Here is a 19,618-nt window from a genome sequence, read left to right on the forward strand (position 1 = left end):
TTCTGTTATTAGCTATATTTTTTAAATGCTTCCTCTTAGAGGAACGTTTATCCATGTTTGTTAGCTTTTGTTAGTTTACTCAAATGACCTGTTATAGTTATACCAATCCTACTATTAGCTAAATTTACTTTAGCTCTGTTATAGTTATACCAGTCCTACTGTTAGCTAAAATTACCTGATTGATGTTCTGTATCTGTATTTCTGTGTTTGATTTTTCCTGATTGTTGTTTTTGTGTTGTAAAGCACTTTGGATCACCTTGTTGCTGAAAAGTGCTATATAAATAAATTTCACTTCACTTCACTAGAAATTTCCATAACTGCTACATCTTAATTTGTTCACCACTACAGAGTAAACACACCTTGAAATAAACACTGGGAAACAAAGAAAGCACAATTACAGGTTGTTCTGTTGGCTATTCGATAGCATCTGAAGTATAGCCCAGAATCCAGGTGCTAAAATGCATTTATAGAAACTAAAATACACTTCATCTCTGTACCCCGAATCATCTCCTTCTTTCACGATGGTCATTTTTAAGACTTATCGATGCAAATGTCAACAGGTGGGTTGTTTTGAATTAAAGTTCAGTAAATTTATTCCATCCTATATTAATTCATATGTTTAAAAGATCAATAAATGTCTCTTACTTGGAACCAGTAGCTGATAATAAATGAAGAAGAAACCAAGTTTTTATGAACCAAAGTATATATTCTAGTATCTGTAAGGGAGATAAGCAAAAAAGGTTATTCATAACACAAAATCATGTACAAAACAAAAACATGCAGGTTAGTAACGATACAACAGGGTCTTTGGTCACTGAAGCATCCTTGTGAATATAAAAAAAGACCAGTTTTAGTTACCATACAGTTTAGTAAGTTAACTAAACTGGTCACAGATTAATTATACATTATATTAAATGACTTCTTTATTTATTTGCACTGGACCCTAAATTATTATGAGGCCATCTTTGAACACATTTTATAAGAAATAGAAAGTCCATGAATCTAGATTTTCTCATATATTTTCCACTATTCCTCCATCATAAACTTACTTGATCTCATTGCTGGTTAGCTTGGACAGCAAATCAACTTTTCCCTTTTAAAAGACCTCCAGCCAGGGATCACGGCCCCATAATACAATGCGCACGAGCTGAAAATAAATGTCTTCTCCCATTTGAGCTTCTAACAGCTCGTCCACACAACATTTACGTTCACAGAAATAACTTTGAAAGAAAAAAAAAGACCATATAATGCGCAGAATGTGGTTTCACATCATCTTATTGAAAAGATGTGGTCCAGAGGGCAGCATATGTAGCTCTAAAGCCTCGTTTCCACTATGCAGTCCGGCACGGGTCGGTTCAGAACGGTTCGCTTATTTCAGTGTTTCAATTCAATTCAATTCAATTTATTTTTATTTATATAGCGCCAAATACAACAAATGTCATCTCAAGGCACTTAAATAATAAAGTCCAATTCAAGGCAATTGGAATTCAACTACCACCAAAGCGTACCGGTCCCATGGAACCCGTTACCATGGAACCAGTTACCATGTCTGTAACCCTTCTGCTTGGGGTAGCGAGCACACAGGACCGGTTCCAGGCTCTGCTCTCCGGTGTTGGTGAGGAGGCTGTGCAGCGGGAGCTCGATGGCACTGTGCAAAACGAAAAAGTTTTCCAGCTGATTGAGCAGAAATGTCAGAGAGGTTTCAACCGGACCGCGAGCCGGTGTCGCATTAAGCTGAAGAAGCTGGGAGGTGGTTCCACATTATGGATGTTATTTGTTATTTGCTGTTATTTGCTATTTACGCTTCGGCACGCACTCTGCCCACCCCTGAGGGTCCCCTTTTTACAGTGGGAACGCAAGCTGACCCCAAAGCGACCCGACCTGTACCGGACTGCATAGTGGAAACGAGGCTTAAGCTGCCATCTGAGTTCAGCCTTTAAGTTTTTCATATGAACAACTCATTTTAAGAAATCTTCCTAATTTTTTTCTTCTTTTGAACAGTTATTACCAATGTAAACAAAGCAAAATAAGCGACTACTGGTGCCAAACAATGAAGTAAACCCCCCCACGAAATATCTTGAGTTCATAAATGTAAATATTACTGAATTATTTTTACTTTATACTTTCCATCCTGAACCAGCTTTTTATTTGGGATCGTAAACGTCTCTTAAAGGTGAATTTAGTCATTTTGTATCACCACGAGGGGCAGAGTAATGCTTCTCTTATTGTTATAGTTAATGTATCTTTACGATTACTTTTAACTGTGCTTCGTTAGCTGGCAGTTTGCAACAGAAGAAGAAGAAAACAAACAGAGCAGACACCATAGTGATGCGCGTCACATCGAGTGGCACAAAATGTTATGGTCTGCCTGTAAACTTTCCCAGTTGTACATCTCAGCTAATCTTTTTCAAATGCCTTCAGAGGTAAACATTTCTGATGTTTAAACATCATTTTCAACAAAGTGCAACTTTAAGATTGGTGTTTTGGCAAAATAATCTTTAACAATCATCACAGACAGATTCTTTTTCTCCTCGTGGACTTTCATGTGCGTCTTCAGATGCGTCTTTGTTTTGAATTTCCGTCCACAGTCGTCACAGTCGTAAGGCTTCTCCATCGTGTGAACTCTCATGTGCGACTTAAGATGCGTCTTCGTTTTGAACTTCTTTCCACAATCATCGCAGGTATAAGGCTTCTCCATCGTGTGCACCCGAATGTGCGTCTTAAGATTTGAGACTTGGTTGAATCTTTTAGCACAGAAATCACAGCTGAATGGTTTCTCACCCGTGTGGACTCTCATGTGCGTCTTAAGAAGAGTGTTTCGGCTGAATCTTTTACCGCAATCATCACAGCCAAACGGCTTCTCACCCGTGTGGACTCTCATGTGTGTCTTAAGATGTTCATTTCGACTAAATCTTTTACCACAAACATCGCAGCCAAAAGGTTTTTCCCCTGTGTGGACTTTTTTGTGGGACCTAAGATATGCCTTTTTGCTAAATCTTTTTCCACAGTCAACGCAGGCAAACGGTTGCTCTCTCTTATGGACTCTCATGTGTGATGTAAGAGACTGCTCGTGTACAAACTGTTTCCCGCACTCAGAGCAGCTGAAGGACTTCTCGGCAGAGTTAGAAATCAAATCATCATCATTTGCTCCGCATTCAGCTGTTCTGGTCTTCCTCCCATCAGGATCACCGTCTTCATATTCAGGTCCAGAATCTGACAAAGGGTCCTGCCAATGGTCATTATCACTGACTTCAGTGTCAGAAGAGTCTGAATCAGTATTTGGTTCTAAATTGCTATTTTGATCTGGGTTCTGGGCTGTTTCTGGTCCTTCTCCAAAGTGGACCCTCATGTGCGTCTTCAGATGCGTCTTCGTTTTGAATTTCCGGCCACAGTCGTCACAGTCGTAAGGCTTCTCTCCTGTGTGAACTCTCATGTGCATCTTAAGACGTTCATTTCGACTAAATCTTTTACCACAAACATCGCAGCTAAACGGCTTCTCTCCTGTGTGCACACTCATGTGTGACGTAAGATGCGTTTTCGTTTTGAACTTCTTTCCACAATCATCGCAGGTATAAGGCTTCTCCATCGTGTGCACCCGAATGTGTACCTTAAGATTTGAGACTTGGTTGAATCTTTTAGCACAGAAATCACAGCTGAATGGTTTCTCACCCGTGTGGACTCTCATGTGCGTCTTAAGAAGAATGTTTCGGCTGAATCTTTTACCGCAATCATCACATCCAAACGGCTTCTCTCCTGTGTGGACTCTCATGTGTGTATTAAGATGTTCCTTTCGGCTAAATCTTTTACCGCAATCATCACAGCCAAACGGCTTCTCTCCTGTGTGAACTCTCATGTGTGTCTTAAGATTTTCATTTTGACTAAATCTTTTTCCACAGTCATCGCAGGCAAACGGTTGCTCTCCTGTGTGAACTCTCATGTGTGACGTAAGAGACTGCTCATGTACAAACTGTTTCCCGCACTCAGAGCAGCTGAAGGACTTTCTGGCAGTGTTACAGCCTCCATCATGATTTCGACCCGACTCAGGTACCATTGTCTGTTTCCGTTCTGTGTCACTGGCTTCAGATTCAGAATCTGACCAATCACTATCATCATCACCAATACTGACTTCAGTTTCACAGAACTCCTGTTCATCAGTATCTGGTAGTAAACCACTGTTTGGGTATGGTTCTTTTCCCCAATCAGCTTCTGTTTTCATCAGTTCAGCTGAGCTGCTGGTTGGAGGTTCTGTCTCTCTGCTGTCTTCAGTTTTAATCTGAAGAAGCTGTGAGGACTGAGGTTTCTCTTCATCTTCTTCTTCACTCTTCACAGTAACAGCAGTGACTGAGAACCTGCTGATATCAGTTTCTTCCTGTCCGTGAAGCTGCTCTCCCTCCCGGCGGCTCCAGAGCTCGTCCTCCTCCTCCTTCTTTATGTGGACGGGTTCTGGGTCCTGCTGGTCCACACTGGAGCTCCAGGGAACCTCTTCTTTAATCACAAACAGCTGCTGAACATCTGCAGGAACACACAAACAGAAATATACATTAAGGACAAATGTGAGTTTATTTTATTTACCCTGATCATAAGTAGTTTTAATGTTAGTCAAAACATTATAAATGGTTCTATAATGTCCGCACACTCTTAAATATTATCTACTCCAAAACTACCACAACAACACCTGAAGCAGTGATCTCGGTTGACACCGAGAAAGCGATTGACAGGGTTGAATAGGACTACTTATTTAAGGTACTAAGGAAATTTGGGCTGGGAAATGTATTTATTTCGTGGATACATCTCCTTTATACATCTCCACCAATGGCATCCAATCCAGTTTTTTCACTCTTACCCGTGGCACTAGACAGGGATGCCCCCTATCTCCCCTGTTGTTTGCATTAGCTATAGAGCCCCTGTCAATCTTCCTGAGGTCCTCCACCATTTTTACTGGGATTACTCGATTGGGCGCAGAATTTAAGCTGTCACTCTATGCTGACGATTTATTATTGTATGTCTCAGATCCAATCCATTCTATACTGACAATTTTATCCACTTTCCAGATGTTTGGGTCATTCTCAGGCTTTAAAGTGAATATTTCTAAAAGTGAATGCTATCCTATCAATGATCCACGATTACAGTTCACACAGTCTGATATCCCTTTTAAATTGAGCCTGTCTGGCTTTAAGTATCTGGGCATCAATGTAACCAGAACGCTAAACTCCCTTTTCTCTGCCAATTTCTCCCCTTTAATATAAAAAATTAAATCTGACCTCCAAAGATGGGGAAGTTTGCCTCTCTCGTTGATCGGCAGAATTAACGCAATTAAGATGAACATCTTACCTAAATTTCTATTTTTGTTCAATTGTCTCCCACTTTTCCTGACTAAGCATTTTTTCAAAACAATTGATCAAATTATTTCTGCCTTTCTATGGTGTGGAAAGGCACCGAGGATCTGCAAATCCTCCTTCAGAGGTGCGAGTTCAAAGGTGGTCTGTCTCTCCCTAATTTCCAATTGTATTATTGGGCAGCACATATCCACAAAATTTTGTTTTGGTCTAAACCGATGGCCATTGTAGTGAAGACACTGGGCTAAATTATATCAGGCGTTAGTTCAGGGGTTAACATAAAGTTCACACTGGGGTGCCGGCTAGAACACCAATTAAGGCCAATCAGACTTCCAGAGGGTCCAAATGAAGAGGCAGGTTAGGGATGGTTCAGATGGTTTATTTCCCTTTTGTTGCAGGCAGTAAGGTCATGTGTGGTCAGGGGTGGTTTCCTATCAAAAGAACAATAACAAATACCCAAACGAATAAAGAATAAGCTCTTTCCCTCTAATCAAGGAGTACTGAAATTACTACATCTCCATTTGCCTCTAATTCCCACTATCACAGTCCTAAACAGAGGCAAATGGAGATGTAGTAATACATAAACAACATCACATGGTAACATTACGTAACACTGACTGTAAACATCACACTAATGAGTCGGAGCGGTAACAACAGACATAACACGTGACGTGACGTACACTCGATCAGAGGCAGGTGAGCTAAATGCTACTACTAGCGTAAAGATGAACACATGGCGAGTTACACATCAAAGCAACAGAAGCTACGGCTGCAGCAACCTGAATACATTACATAAACAATATAAACAGCCATACTCACGTTTCATTTACGCACACACCACTTGCCGGGACATTAATTAACAGCTCGATCTTCCCTCTGTCGACTCGTCAGAGCACACACCTGTTCTAACCGAGCACCAACAGTTACGCTACATCAGTGTTTCCCAACCTTTTTTGGCCTGAGTACCCCCTGAGCCTTCTTGTCACACCACGAGTACCCCCTCACACATACAACGCGTGCGATGAATCTCCAAAAGTAGAGCAACACAGTGGTTATTACATGAAAATCATTTTATTTAATATCCTAAACTTGAACATAAAATTCTCAGGCTTTCTCCCTTTTTTTTTTTAACCTCAGTTGAATTCAACATAAGAATAAAAAACATTTTCTTGAAATATAAACAATTAACCAAAATAATAAATACTAAATCAAAATAATATTCCTTTGTTATCTAACTTAAACCAGTAACTCATGTAACATTCATCACAAAACTGGAGTCTCCTTCATAAACAGTCCTACATAAAAGTGTGATGCCTTAATAAAAAATTAAAAAAAAACAACTAAAAAAAAACTCCCCGTGCGCCACGTACCCCCTGCAGTACCTCCGCGTACCACTAGGGGTACGCGTACCCCCGGTTGGGAAACACTGCGCTACATGACCAGCAGGGGGCCGCTCCGCTCTGAACTGAGCAACACAATATATCTATAAACGTAACATATCAACTTTGGAGCCTTTTCTACAGCCATGGTGCAACTTAGGCCCAATCCCAATTCACCCCTTGGCCCTACCCCTTACCCCTTCCCCTCCGTTTTGCGCGTTCACGTGAAGAGGTAGTGTTGTCCCAATACTCTTCCAAAGCCCTACCCCTTAACCCTACCCCTTCGTTGTAGCCCTTGAAATGGAGGGCTTCGGCCAGGCAGACTCCGTTTAAAGGGGTATGATATATTTCCCAGAGTACAACACGACTACCGGGAGATCGCAAGTCTTTTTAATCGTTTTAGGTTGTGATAACTGGTGTATTGTGTGAGTTTAACATGGTGGCAATGTGTAGTTGTTTTCTGATATAAACGCACATGGGAAAAGTTGCTATTTTACATGGAGTAATCGGTCAATGCATATGAAGGTGCTGCGAAAGAGTTGTCGTATTTTATATCGTAACACGAGTATTTACAAGCAATGTAGTTGGTTAACCATAGAGAAGTTCCTTTTGAGCGTCATTTCGCTACCTATTATCACAAGTATTCATATACGTGACTGATTCACAGGGACTCAAGCACAAACAAAGAGCCTGATCAGGTTTAGCGCCGAAAACGAAGATCTGTTTCTAAAGTCATCCCCATCCCCAAAAAGAAGTAGGAAGTCCAATCCCATAATGGATTACCTGATACAGGAGAGCCTGAAGGAGCAGAAGCGCCACGAGCAGAAAACGGAGCGCTTTTTAGCTCTGTTTGAGCACATGATAGACAAACTTTACGGTGAGTTGATGCGCCATGCACCTATTGTACACACAGCCACCACTACCGCATTCTGAAACACCTTTTTTAATTTTTTTACAATGGATGAAAGTGCATGCTATAATGTCATGTCGTGTCTTGTTCCCCCAGAACATCACTGAGCCCATGCAGCACCTCCGATGCGCCATGCACCTCCGCTGTTCCTGCTCCTCCGGTCATCTCGTTCTCGATGATTGCACTGTTGCCCGTTTATGTTCATATTGTTTATATTCATACTGTTTATTGTCCATATTTTCACCACACACTTTAAGCTGTTATTTCTGAAAATGAGCTGCCTTACCAGTCTGTAATGTGAGCCTAATAAAAGAAATTAAGGACAAAAGGTTTGCAAAGGTTTGAGCATGATTATCACATCAACATCATATTAACGACTGGAACGGATATTGGTATGAAGAGATTTATTATACAAGGGATAACAAAAAATTGGGGTACATGTTGTGGTCCAATAATTTGTAGGATGACCCCTCTGCTGGAAAGAAAAACATGGAAAGATCAGGCTTTCATCCTCCCAAACCAACACATTGATAGCACACACAAGGCAGTGCATTTATTTAAGTCATCAAATCTGAACCTGGTACAAAGAAAACCGCTTCAAAAACGCATGAGCTGCATGTTTGTCCCAAATGGAACGAGGCGAGTAACAAAGGCTAAACGTTAGCTTATGCTTTCAGCTAGGTTAGCCAGGTTAGGATACTACTCCAATCAATAAATCAGCAAATCCAACGAGACAAGCAAATTGTTTCTATATTACACGATATCACAAATGTACAGTTAGAAGCACTTTCAAACACACACACACATTATCATATTCACACGCCGGCTCTGGAAGCTACCAGCTGCTCACTCACACGCGTTATTTGCATTAATTTCTCATTCTACATACCGTAACAGGATCCAGCAATGCTCCCAGATGTCGAAGACGCCTTCGCCTGATGGCACTCCGTCGATTCGACGCAGATATTTCTAAAAATATCCGAATAGCCCAGGACAGCGCGAACACCACAGCACCGGTCATGTTTGTTTACTCCTGGCTAAAGCTGTCGCTTTTGGTTACGTAACAACTGACAGCGAGGACTTATTACGTTCGTGAGTGTGAAGTGCTGTCCCAATTCGAAGGGGTGACATTCCTAGCCCTTCGCCTACCCCTACGTTTGAAGGGGCGAGGGGTAGGGGCGAGGCGTAGGCGAAGGGGTAGAAAATAGAATTGGGATTGGGCCTTAGAGGCGCAGTCATGCGTTACATCTTCATTAATGGCTTTACTTACCTCCTCCATTCCAACCAACCTCTCCGGCTTTATAAGCAACCAAGTGGTCTGTTCTACACTTAAAATTTGGTATCAATTTAGGAAGCATTTCAGGTTTACGTCAGCGTTTATTTTAGCTCCTTTACTGAGGAATCACTTATTTTGACCGACGTTTACAGACTCAACCTTTTGTACATGGCACAATAAAGGCCTGAAATGTTTTAAAGACCTCTATAAAGATAATATTTTTCGCAGTTTTACAGATCTTTCAGGAGAATTTCATCTCTCACCCTCTCATCTTTTACGATACTTTCAGATTAGACACTGTGCTAAAGTTTTATTTCCAGGCTTTCCCTCCTCTCCACCGAGCCTACTGTGGGAAGAGCTTTTAAGCCACAACCCACATGAAAAGTCAATCATCTCTAAAGTTTATAACGAACTCTTGTCTTTTGATAGCTCATCAGCTACTAAAGTGAACTGCTTAGGAACAAGAACGGGGCCTGAATTTGGAGGATGTTTGGTGGGACACTGCTCTTCACCTTGCGCTCTTCTCACACTTATACAATTCAAGGTACTATTCAGAGTTCATCTTTCCAAAACTCGACGGTCACAATTTTATCCTAATATCACCGACAACTGTGACAAATGTCAAGCTTCCCCCTGCAGTCTAACATATATGTTCTACTCTTGTTCATTACTTTCTCGCTTCTGGCAGAACTATTTTGATACCATGTCAAAAATACTTTTGAAGATCATAAAGGTTTCTTCCCATGTCACTATATGTGGGCTCCCGGAAGATCACAACCGGTTTACTTCCAAGCAGCTAGATATTATAGCCTTCACTTCTTTAATAGCCGCCATCTTCTTCTTCACTGGACGTCAACTAAAGCTCCCTCCAGCTCTCAGTGGCTCCACGATACCATGTCTTTTTTAAAGCTTGAGAAGATCAGATATTCAGTGAAAGGTAACTCTGACAAATTCTACAACAAGTGGCATCCTTTTTTTTTAACTTTTTTACATTCTCTTCAATCTCTGCCCCCTGTTTGATGGACCCCCACTCATTCTCTCCTTCTCTTTCCTCTCTTTTTCCTTTTCTATCTTTTGTCCTCTTTTTTATTTATACTGAGCAGCTTACACACACATGTACATGTTACACTTATTATACTTATTATATTGCTATATATAGATGTCCTTAACTGTTAGTTAAGTAGCCCCCCACAATTGTGTATTGTTCTGGAATTGTTGCGGAAAAAAACGAAAAAAAAAAAAACACTAGAGGAGGTAGACTGTATGCTTCTTTTTTTTTTTTAACTCATCAAGATGCACATTATTTTGAATATGTTTGTTCAAACTGACACTGTGGTGATACAATGCTCAACGTAAATGTGACATTGATTTCTATTCCAATGTGCCTTACCTCCCAATAAAAATATTAAACAAAAAAATTATATATATTATAAACGGGTCCAAATGGCTAAAACAAAACAGACAAACAGATGTGAGTCACTTACTGAGATCTCTGCTGTCTTGTGTCTGCTCCAGTTCTGATGTGGATGCTGCAGGTATGGGGGGCACCAAACTGGGTCCTCTGGGGTCATCTGGTTGGAGGCTCCACCTTCCAGGCATCCCTGCTCCACCTGTGATTCTCCTCTTCACCATCCTTGTTTATAACTCTGATGTATCAGAAGGTATTTTCAGATTTCAGGGTGTCTGAAACTGTAAATACACAAAAGTGAACTATTCAGTTTCAGTTATTCCTTAAAACAACTAATAATAAATAATCACTTGTTATTTAAAACATTGTTTGTAGAAAATGTTTGTTTCTGTTCTGTAAATGTGGATGTTTTAACTGTAAAATGTTCATTTTTGTCCTCAGGTGTTCGACAATGTTCAGGTCATACAAACTTTGCAAATTAAAACATTAAGAATACATAAATTATTAATAAAAACATAAGCATGTAAAGGAGTTCTGACAGCTGAAATGTTACCTTTGTTCCAGAATTTCTGTCTTCGGCAGAGACATTCAGGTGTTCATCTCTGTACAGAATAACCACAGCATGTTCTGCACATCACACACATGGAGACACAACAGTGAGCATTAGTTCAGAAAGAAAAACACCACAGCAGTTATTTCCCTGTGATGCCTCACCTGTCTGTTCCACTGGAAGCATCGATGCAGACTCTGCTGGGGCTGTGACTTGGCAACATGACACAGTCACATACCTCTGTTATACATTCAGTGACATCTTCAAGTTCTGGGAGGGTTGGCTCGCCTGGACAAACACAATAAATCAAGAACAGATCAACAACAGCCATCATCTTCTAACCTGTCCGGTGAGCCTCAGGCACCGATACACTGCAAGCAGCCATCAGCCTTTACTACTCATCTTTTTCCACAGGTAATGTTATTGAACACAGTCCAATAGATAGAAAACAGGGCTGGGCAACGATTAAAAATTTTAATCTAAATAATCACATGATTTCCCTGATTAATCGCATTTGTACGCAAAATCCAAAAATGAATCCAAAAGTAGTGTATAGCTTTTAGCATTTGGTTTTATTTTAAATGTGCTGCCATATGAATGAAAGTGCCATAACATTTGTTGTGCAAACACACTTTTAACATCAGCATCTTTCTTTAGTTTTTATGTAGAAGCCTCGCTCCACTGTCTGTTTCCTTGAATGACTTGCTGCTATCAGTTGTGTGTTTTGCCTTTAAGTGATATTTTAGACTGGAACTACTACGCTGAGAAGACAATTCAACTTGGCAGAGTTTACAGATGACTTTGGTTCTGTTGACTCCGCCGTCTGGAAGAACTTTAAAATGAAAATGGCCGAGTAAAAGTTCCGTACCCTTCTCCATGTTTGGTGGATCTGCCGATTACTTTCTTTTCCGGTTCCGCAGCAGACAGCAACAGACTTTTACAATAATAAAACCTGAGTTAATGCACGATAAAATACTTATCGGCGTTAAATAGTTAATGCGTTAACGCGATAATAACAAGTTAACTTGCCCAGCCCTAATATAAATGGTTTCAAAAGTCACAAAAGAAACGATTCGCTTTTATTTTTCCGCATTGTTGCGTAGAAACTGAAGAAAAGCACAAATGTTCTCTTTCATTCCATGAATTTTTATGCATCAAACCAGACCATGAAAAAGAAAAAGCTGTCTGAGTTTATCTTAAAGAAGTAAGATGAACGTGATAAAAGTCGATAGGGTACAAAGCATTTCGCGTCATATTTTCACACCAACTGATGAGGAAATAACACACAATCATTTACACACATAACTCTGGTGTGACTGTCACCAGTTAATCTGCCACCAGTAATCAGGATTTATTATAGATACACAACACCAGGCGTTTTCTGAACACAAGTGTAGCTCAGAGGGTATGAAAAGGTTTTGGTTTGAACCTGATTCAGTCTGCTTCTTAGAAATAAATGTAAACAGTTTGGCGTGGATATTTTGTGTCCTCGACAGTAGATTATACAGCAATGGATGTTTGGATGTTTATGTGTTTGAGTCCTTTAAGCACAACCATTAATGTGTCATCACATTTCTCAAATTGTGTCAGTACAAATAAACCTCACAGTTAGACTGATTGTGTGTTTAAACCCTCAAAGACTCTAGATCACCACCGTCTATAAACACTTTGTTTAAAGGTAAGTGCTCACTGTTTAACTTGAAATGTAATGAGTAAAATAAGGAAAATTCCCCTGTTAAACTGCAGGAAACACTTTACCAAAGCAGTCAGGGCGGTTTCTGTTCGTCGTGGTTCAAATAAGAGCAGGAATCTGACTCAGTGCCGTTTTACGGGTTTTTAGACTAAACCAAACAATTTTGTAAGCAATCTTACATTAGATTAAGGACTATGTATGTGACAAATCATTATAGCTACCGTAGGAACAGTTTTCAGACAGTTTATGCACTTTCGCGATTTTCTGATCAGGCATCTATGCGGCCACCTACACTCAGCAGTCTCACCAATAGATCTCTAACGTCGGTGTTTTTAGTCCAAAAACAAGCAGAAATATTAACTTAAACCCTCCTAACAATCAGAAAAATGTTTCCTGTGTCGGTAACTCTGCTCATGACCATGTTCTAACTAACGCTACCAAACAGCTAGTTACATTTCCACTGCTGGGTTAAATTACCTGTCCAGCAGAAAACAGACTTCGGCGTCTCTGTCGTCTTTCCAGCTTCGGTTCCGCTTCTTCACGCTCCTTCCCTTCTTCTTCAGCTACTATGATCCTCCATCTGTCACAGTTTGGCTTTAAAACTTCTCACAACACTAAATGTTTAACCAGAAGCAGAAACTGTTCTCTAGAGACGGCGGAAACTCTGCTGGAGGCTCGGAACAAGACCACAACAGTTAGCTTAATGCTAATCAGTCCTGCATTTTTTTCGTTCCCCCCTGGAACGCGGTCAGCAGATAAAGTGTTCCCACCTCAGTTTTTCAATCATTTCTGAGTAAAAGACTTCTCCCGAGACACATGAATAAACAACAGGAGCAGTTTGGAAATGAAGAAAGTAAAATGCCTCCCTTCTTATAATTACTGGTGTTGTGTTGAACTCTGTTTGCATAATAATTCATCCCACACCACGGAGCAATTAGGTGGCTATAAATTCTTAATTCTATTTTACAAGCACCACAAATACTGAACATCCTACAGTAAACTACCGCCATGTTTCCAGCTGCTGAGAAACTGAACATCCCAGTGCCGAGTTCACACGATAATTTGCTGAGCTCGGAGCCTAGAAAATGAAGTTTGAGCTGCCCAGTAATCCCTTTTAAGTCGACACGAAAGAGCACCCATGAACGCTTAAACAGAGATGACTGAACTCCAAAGTAGTGACACACAGAGGATGAAGCATCACTGAATGGGTGATGCAGCTTCTACATTTTATCACTGACGATAGCTGCTCAGATGCTCAAAAGAACAAAAACATCACACAGGAGTCGTCTATCCCTTTTAATTGCAAGGTAGGATGTTAGAAGTTATGGTTGGGTTTGCATTGAGGAAATCTTTTGCCTGTTTTGATGCCTGTAATAAAATGTTTTTATTAGAAATGATTTAGAGAAAACTGCCAATCAAAAGAAAGACATAAAAAATGGTCCATGTTTCCCACTGTGTAGCATCCCCTCTTCTTTTAACAACATCTGTAAACATCTGGGACTGAGGAGACTGTCAGGTTGGGTTGGATGGAGGACACGGATGCAGACTTTTTTCAAAAGAAAAACTTAGTTTATTTAACAAAAACAAAGAACAAACAAAAGGCGCGGCAGAGCCGGATTAAAAAAACTTGACTGTTGGAAAAAGCAAACAAAAACTTTTGGCATAGCAATAAATAAATACTCATCTTGGGCAGGACCGAGGACCATGGAACAAACAGGTTTTTTTGGCATGGAGAGCAAACAAAGATGCAGAAAACAGAGGTGAGACTGGAGACTAAATAGGGAGTGAGAGTGATTGGAGAGTGAGTGCAGCTGAGGGAAAAAACACAGGTGAAGTGAGTGAACTAATAAACAGAGAGCAGGGAAACTGAGGCATGGCTAAAAAAACTAAACATGGACTGAAAATCAAAACCTGGACCTAAACTGAATACAAAAACGCAACTAAAACATGAAACTAAAAATGTGAGTCCCATGGCGTGACAGAGACCAGCTGGACCATCCCATTCCTGTCTGATAAAGGATTCTATGCAGGTTTTGAACTGACAGCTGATAACTAGCTGGATGGTCCCTCTCTTCAGTCTGGAGGACGCAGCATCCATGGTTTCCATCTCTTTGCCTCAGTCCATTCTAAATGAGCTTTGGTCCAGAGAAGACGGCAGAGTTTCTGGACCATGTTCACATGTGGCTTCTTCTCTGCATGATGGAGCTGTAGCGTGTTCAGAAGGTGAAGAATCAGAGCAATCACTCAAACAAAGCCTGTGGAGTAACTTTCTTTGCTTTCATAAGGATCATTCTAGACGTAAAATGCCAGATGTGTGCCCCAAAGACTCACCCTTTTGTTCACCAAAGCGGGGGAGCATCTGTCCCAGGAAAACCAGCCTGGTGTTATCTATGAGGTGTAAATTTATCCTGACACCTACAAGGATGAAAGACTCCAGACCCAAATTCCACCCTTTGGAACCAATTCACATGGATTAATAAAACAACAACAAACTGTTATAACTGCTGAACAGTGTGGAAACTCAGTCTGGGACACCCTACTCATCATTTTAAGACGTTCCATAACTTTGTACGTGCCTCACCACGGAAGTTGGCAAAGGACATTATGATCTCAGAAATCCTTCCATGGAGCCACAGTGCCACCTAGAGGACATGGATAACGGACACTCTAACGATATATACCCTGTAATTAAAAGCTCCAGTAATTAGAAAGACTAATGACATGTGTGTTTCTCTCATTTTAATGCCTACAAGTGATATCCCATTGGATTAAAATGTACATGTCATAACCAAAGTTATATCTGCCTTTGGCCATGAGAAATGACCTCAGGTAAAGCTTTGTTTGTGGTCACACTGTTGTGTTTTTCTCTTTATGTGATATCGAGTAATTCAGTGCCAATAACTGTTTTGATCTCATGTTTGTGTTCATGCATGTTCTTATTTTTATCATTATTGTCTGTGTTATGGACATCACATGATCTAATCAGTGAATGTGATGTTATTACGTGCTTAAGAGAGAGAATCCACCTTAATAGAATATTGGTTAGACCAAACATTCCAACGCCCTGCAGGCCACGCAGCTCACATATCACTAAAGCCCTTTTTCCATCAGATTCTGTAGCGAATTAAAAGTTATATCGCATTACTTTGTTGCGATATAAGATGCGTTCGGTTGGTTTTCCATCAAACAGGACGATTCTAGCGAAATAAAATGACATCACCGGATTGTGCTGATGCGCATTATTCTGACTCGACCAGATGATTTTCCATTACAAAAGTGGCGAATTGTAGCGAATTAGAATGCTCGCTAGCGGGAATTTAATTGCTCGCGCTGTTATTGTCAGCCTCCTGTTATAACAGTTGCTATAACTTTCAAGGTTACGTACCTTTTCACCACCGGCTTTCGTTTTATTTATTAGGCTAGGTACTTATTTAGAGTTATGGACCGTAGGATAGGACTAAACATGCTGCTAGTGCTGCTATGTCAGCTTATAATAGCCGTCAGAAATTTAAGAAGGAGGATGAGAGCGAGGCGAGAATTAATTATGCTGCTTCAGGACCTCCCGAATTGTGTTTAAAAAAAGCAGAGTCTCTGCTCTCGACCAGTTGTTTCTTTTATCATCGGACATTGTTGTTACTAGTTGTTGCTGCTGTTTTGATACCGACAGGATAGGTGAAATGGGGCGGCTGAGCGGCTCAACAACAACATTCGAATCCTCGCGCTTTACCAATACTATCTGCGCATGCGTGGCTAGTCTGAATCGCATTAACCTTTTCCATCACTTCTGTAGCGATACAACTTAGCCCTGAACCACCTATTTCGAGCGAATTGATTTAATGCGACAAAACAGGCGTTCTAGCGATTTAATCGTTTTTCCATCACACGTATCGCACTAACTTCTTGATGCGCATCAAACTAAAGCGAATCATGTCGTTGATGGAAAAAGGGCTTAAGTGTTGATTGGTCTAACCTGGAATGTCGTGCCCCCCAGCTTCATGCTTAAAAAGGAAGGCGCGACTCCCATTCGTTCTCTTGGTTTGATTCTCTTAGCATGATTCTCTTTTTCCTTAATTCAATCTTAACTTGAAGTAACTATTTTCCTGAATTTTTTGTCCACGTGCATTTTGACTTCGTTAAAACTTGAAACCAACTCTGATTTTTGTTTGCCTAGTTTCCTTTTTTGTTATTAAGTCTGGTCCAGACACTCGTGGTTGGTTTGGTTAATTTTGGACAGCATCGTGCCCAGTCTCAGACCACCTTCACGCAGAGAAAAGAAAAACCTGTTGGCCATTTCCTGACCGAATACCACCGGAGGATCTGAAGAGATTCGAGCCGAAACTCCAAACTTCCCCCCTTCAAACGGTTGGTTGCCAAGGAAACGCAGGACGATCTGTTACCCAGAAGAGCTAACATCATGTGCTCCGGGTCCTGTATTTTATTGTAAAGACCGCAAATTATCCCAGTTACTGTCCTTTTCATGAACTGTTTGCATTTGTAAAGGGATTTTATTATCCTGTTTACTGCAGTGTCAATTTAACGTGTGTATGCAACGTGACTAAGCATTGTGTTGCCTTTTAAATGTATCATAATCAGTGTGGAACATGTCTTTATGGTGTGAACTGTCTTTAGCCGACCTGGAAAGGCATGAGATGTAACGACTTTTATTACTCTCATCTGTTATCACATGCACACACATCCTGCATTCCAACAGCTATGGAAAAGTCGTTACATTTCGTCGTTACAGCAGTTATGTGAGTTGGCAGATGTGGAATACGCCCTGTCATCAGTTAGTCTCATAAGTATATAAGACTGACGCTGAGCCCACTTGAGTTGAAGATCTTTCCATGTTCCGTATGGATCATGTATTTGTGTGTTTAATAAATCTATGAAGGCCGCAACGACTTTGTTAAATTCTTCCACCGTGCATTGAAAATTCCTCGTCACATATAATCTTGAAGTGGGCTGATCACCTAAATATCCTCACAAACCCCGCTTAGGAATTCTGAGAGACGAGGACCAGAGTCTGCGGTATCGGTTGGCGGCGGCGCAGGGATCCTCGAACCTGGCGGAGGAAACAATCTCCACACGGTGAGAAGTATTTGTTCCAAATGATCCGGTTAAATTGTATGGAAAATAACTCTGAAGATTCAAATTTCCACGCTCGCAGAATCCATAGACAATCATTAAATAGAAATTACATTTTTGTCAGCTGCCTTTATAGTAAATGCGTGTCGCTGCTTTTTCACCTCCTTATATCAAGACATAGATAGCGTCTGGTAGAAAATACAGAAATAAAAGTCCTATGAGTAAGACAGCATAGGACCAGGTGCCGGCACTAACAATCCTGTGAATACTGCCTTTGCAAGACTAGGCGTCAACTGTGAGTCTGAAGAGACAAGACCGGCAAATATGGGAAATACAGGAGGAAAAGAGCAGCGATCCGAGCGCCCTGATTCGGCTCATGTGACAACGTTAGCCGCTTTTGGATTGTAGGAACCTTTGGCAGTTCTAATAACCTTTTAATCCGCGGGGCCGTGTTCTCCCGCATTCGGACATACAGGAACTCGGGGCTTTCTCCCTCAGTTCCTATAACTATTTTAGCTCATTCTCCGAGGTCGGGTCTTTTCATAGTTCTATAGGAACACATCTGACAGAGGTGTTTGGTGGTCGGTAGCTATGCCCCATGTCATGCTGTCACGGCTGAAATGTTTACTCATACAACACGGACAAAACCGGCGGGTGTTTAATAAGTTAAACTTACACGTTTCTCCTTTGTCTGCGGCGCTCTGCTCTCCTTTCTTCCTTCATGAAATGAAAAAGTATCGCCTGCGCTCGACCCTTCGTCTCCTGACTCTGTGAGCTCTTCCAGCCTCCATGTTAGACGCCTGATGTGATCGTCCATGATTAATATCACCATCATGCAGACCATGAACACGGTGGCCTCCCCGCTCTCCATATTAGCTTCTTTGTGGTGTTTTTCTTCTCTCCTTACTTTTACCGGGTTTTGTTTTGTTTTGTTTTGTTGTTGAATGTGGTGCTAAACGGCTAACGTTACACGTCACTGACGCAGACGGCTGCGCATCAGTCCCGACCTGGTCCCGACTCATGTGCGAATGCAGACTGAAACAGTTCCGCTGGGGAAGGACAGACATAACGAAATTCAAGTAGGACAGTTCTGATAACTGCGTTCTTAGAACGGCTTTGTCCGAAAGTGGCTAATGAAAACTAAATATGGTTCGGAATCGTACGCATATAATGTTATATTGGGAAGATAAAGGTTTCCCCACAGGAGGGTCTTTTAGCCCCACCCAACTGAAGTCTTTACGAGACAAATTACAGGAAGACAAAGATAAGTTGTTCGCAAAGAAGAAAGTTAATAGTGAGGATGTGAAGAAAGCTGAATGTATGGAAAAGTGATTGAAAATGTGGGAAACAGAATGTGAGAATAGACAAAGAAAGTAAATGCAAGGTGCCATGACAGCAAGGAAAGTTGATAGTTCAGAAAAGAAAGATAAGCCTCAGAAAATGTCTCTGTATCCTTCGCTGCAGGGTCTGGGTGCGTCGCGGGACGACCTCCAGGACTCCTCACCCCCTCCATACAAACCAGCACGGGCCGCTCAAACAACACCACCGCCACCACCTAACGAGAACCAAGAAGAAGTATCGCAACCTCCTAGCCTCGCAGCATCACCCTCCGCTTCGCCTGCATCCACACCCTGGTCACCCGTCTTTTTCCCTTTAACAAAGAACTCTTCTGGCAGCCCTGTGGCGTCACAGACACGGTCTCAGACCGCTGCTGAGAACATTTTCCAGGCTCTCATGGTGCAAGCGGCTGGACCAGAGGGTCCCATGTACGTCTATTGACCTTAGACTTTGGACGACATAATGAAAGCAGCGAGCCATCTCCCCTCCGTGGACAAAGGTGGGATTAAACTGGCTGAAGAACTCAGCGTTTTCATCACCCAGTTCACACCAACCTCCCTCGAACTGGCGCAAGTTTTGGCTCAAATTCTCACCCCATCACAACTGGCTCCACTGAGAAATCACCTGACCGAGCCCCACCAGC

General features: G+C 41.4%; 1 protein-coding gene across 2 annotated transcripts; it reads right to left on the reverse strand.

The window, feature by feature from the left end:
* Window positions 1-714: 714 nt before the first annotated feature.
* LOC142373571 (uncharacterized) lies at window positions 715-13,262 on the reverse strand. 2 transcript variants are annotated; one of them, XM_075456888.1, is made up of 5 exons: window positions 13,030-13,262; window positions 11,024-11,147; window positions 10,863-10,936; window positions 10,386-10,547; window positions 715-4,512 (listed from the first exon to the last, which is right to left on the reverse strand). In XM_075456888.1, the coding sequence occupies exons 4-5, from the start codon at window positions 10,531-10,533 to the stop codon at window positions 2,441-2,443; spliced, it is 2,220 nt and encodes a 739-aa protein (XP_075313003.1). In that variant the 5' UTR covers window positions 10,534-10,547; window positions 10,863-10,936; window positions 11,024-11,147; window positions 13,030-13,262; the 3' UTR covers window positions 715-2,440. The 2 variants fall into 2 exon arrangements, with proteins under 2 accessions (XP_075313003.1, XP_075313002.1); XM_075456887.1 differs by having other exon boundaries at window positions 10,386-10,590.
* Window positions 13,263-19,618: the final 6,356 nt, after the last annotated feature.

This window comes from Odontesthes bonariensis, chromosome 23 (assembly GCF_027942865.1).
Source record: "Odontesthes bonariensis isolate fOdoBon6 chromosome 23, fOdoBon6.hap1, whole genome shotgun sequence".
NCBI classification, from domain to species: Eukaryota; Metazoa; Chordata; class Actinopteri; order Atheriniformes; family Atherinopsidae; genus Odontesthes; species Odontesthes bonariensis.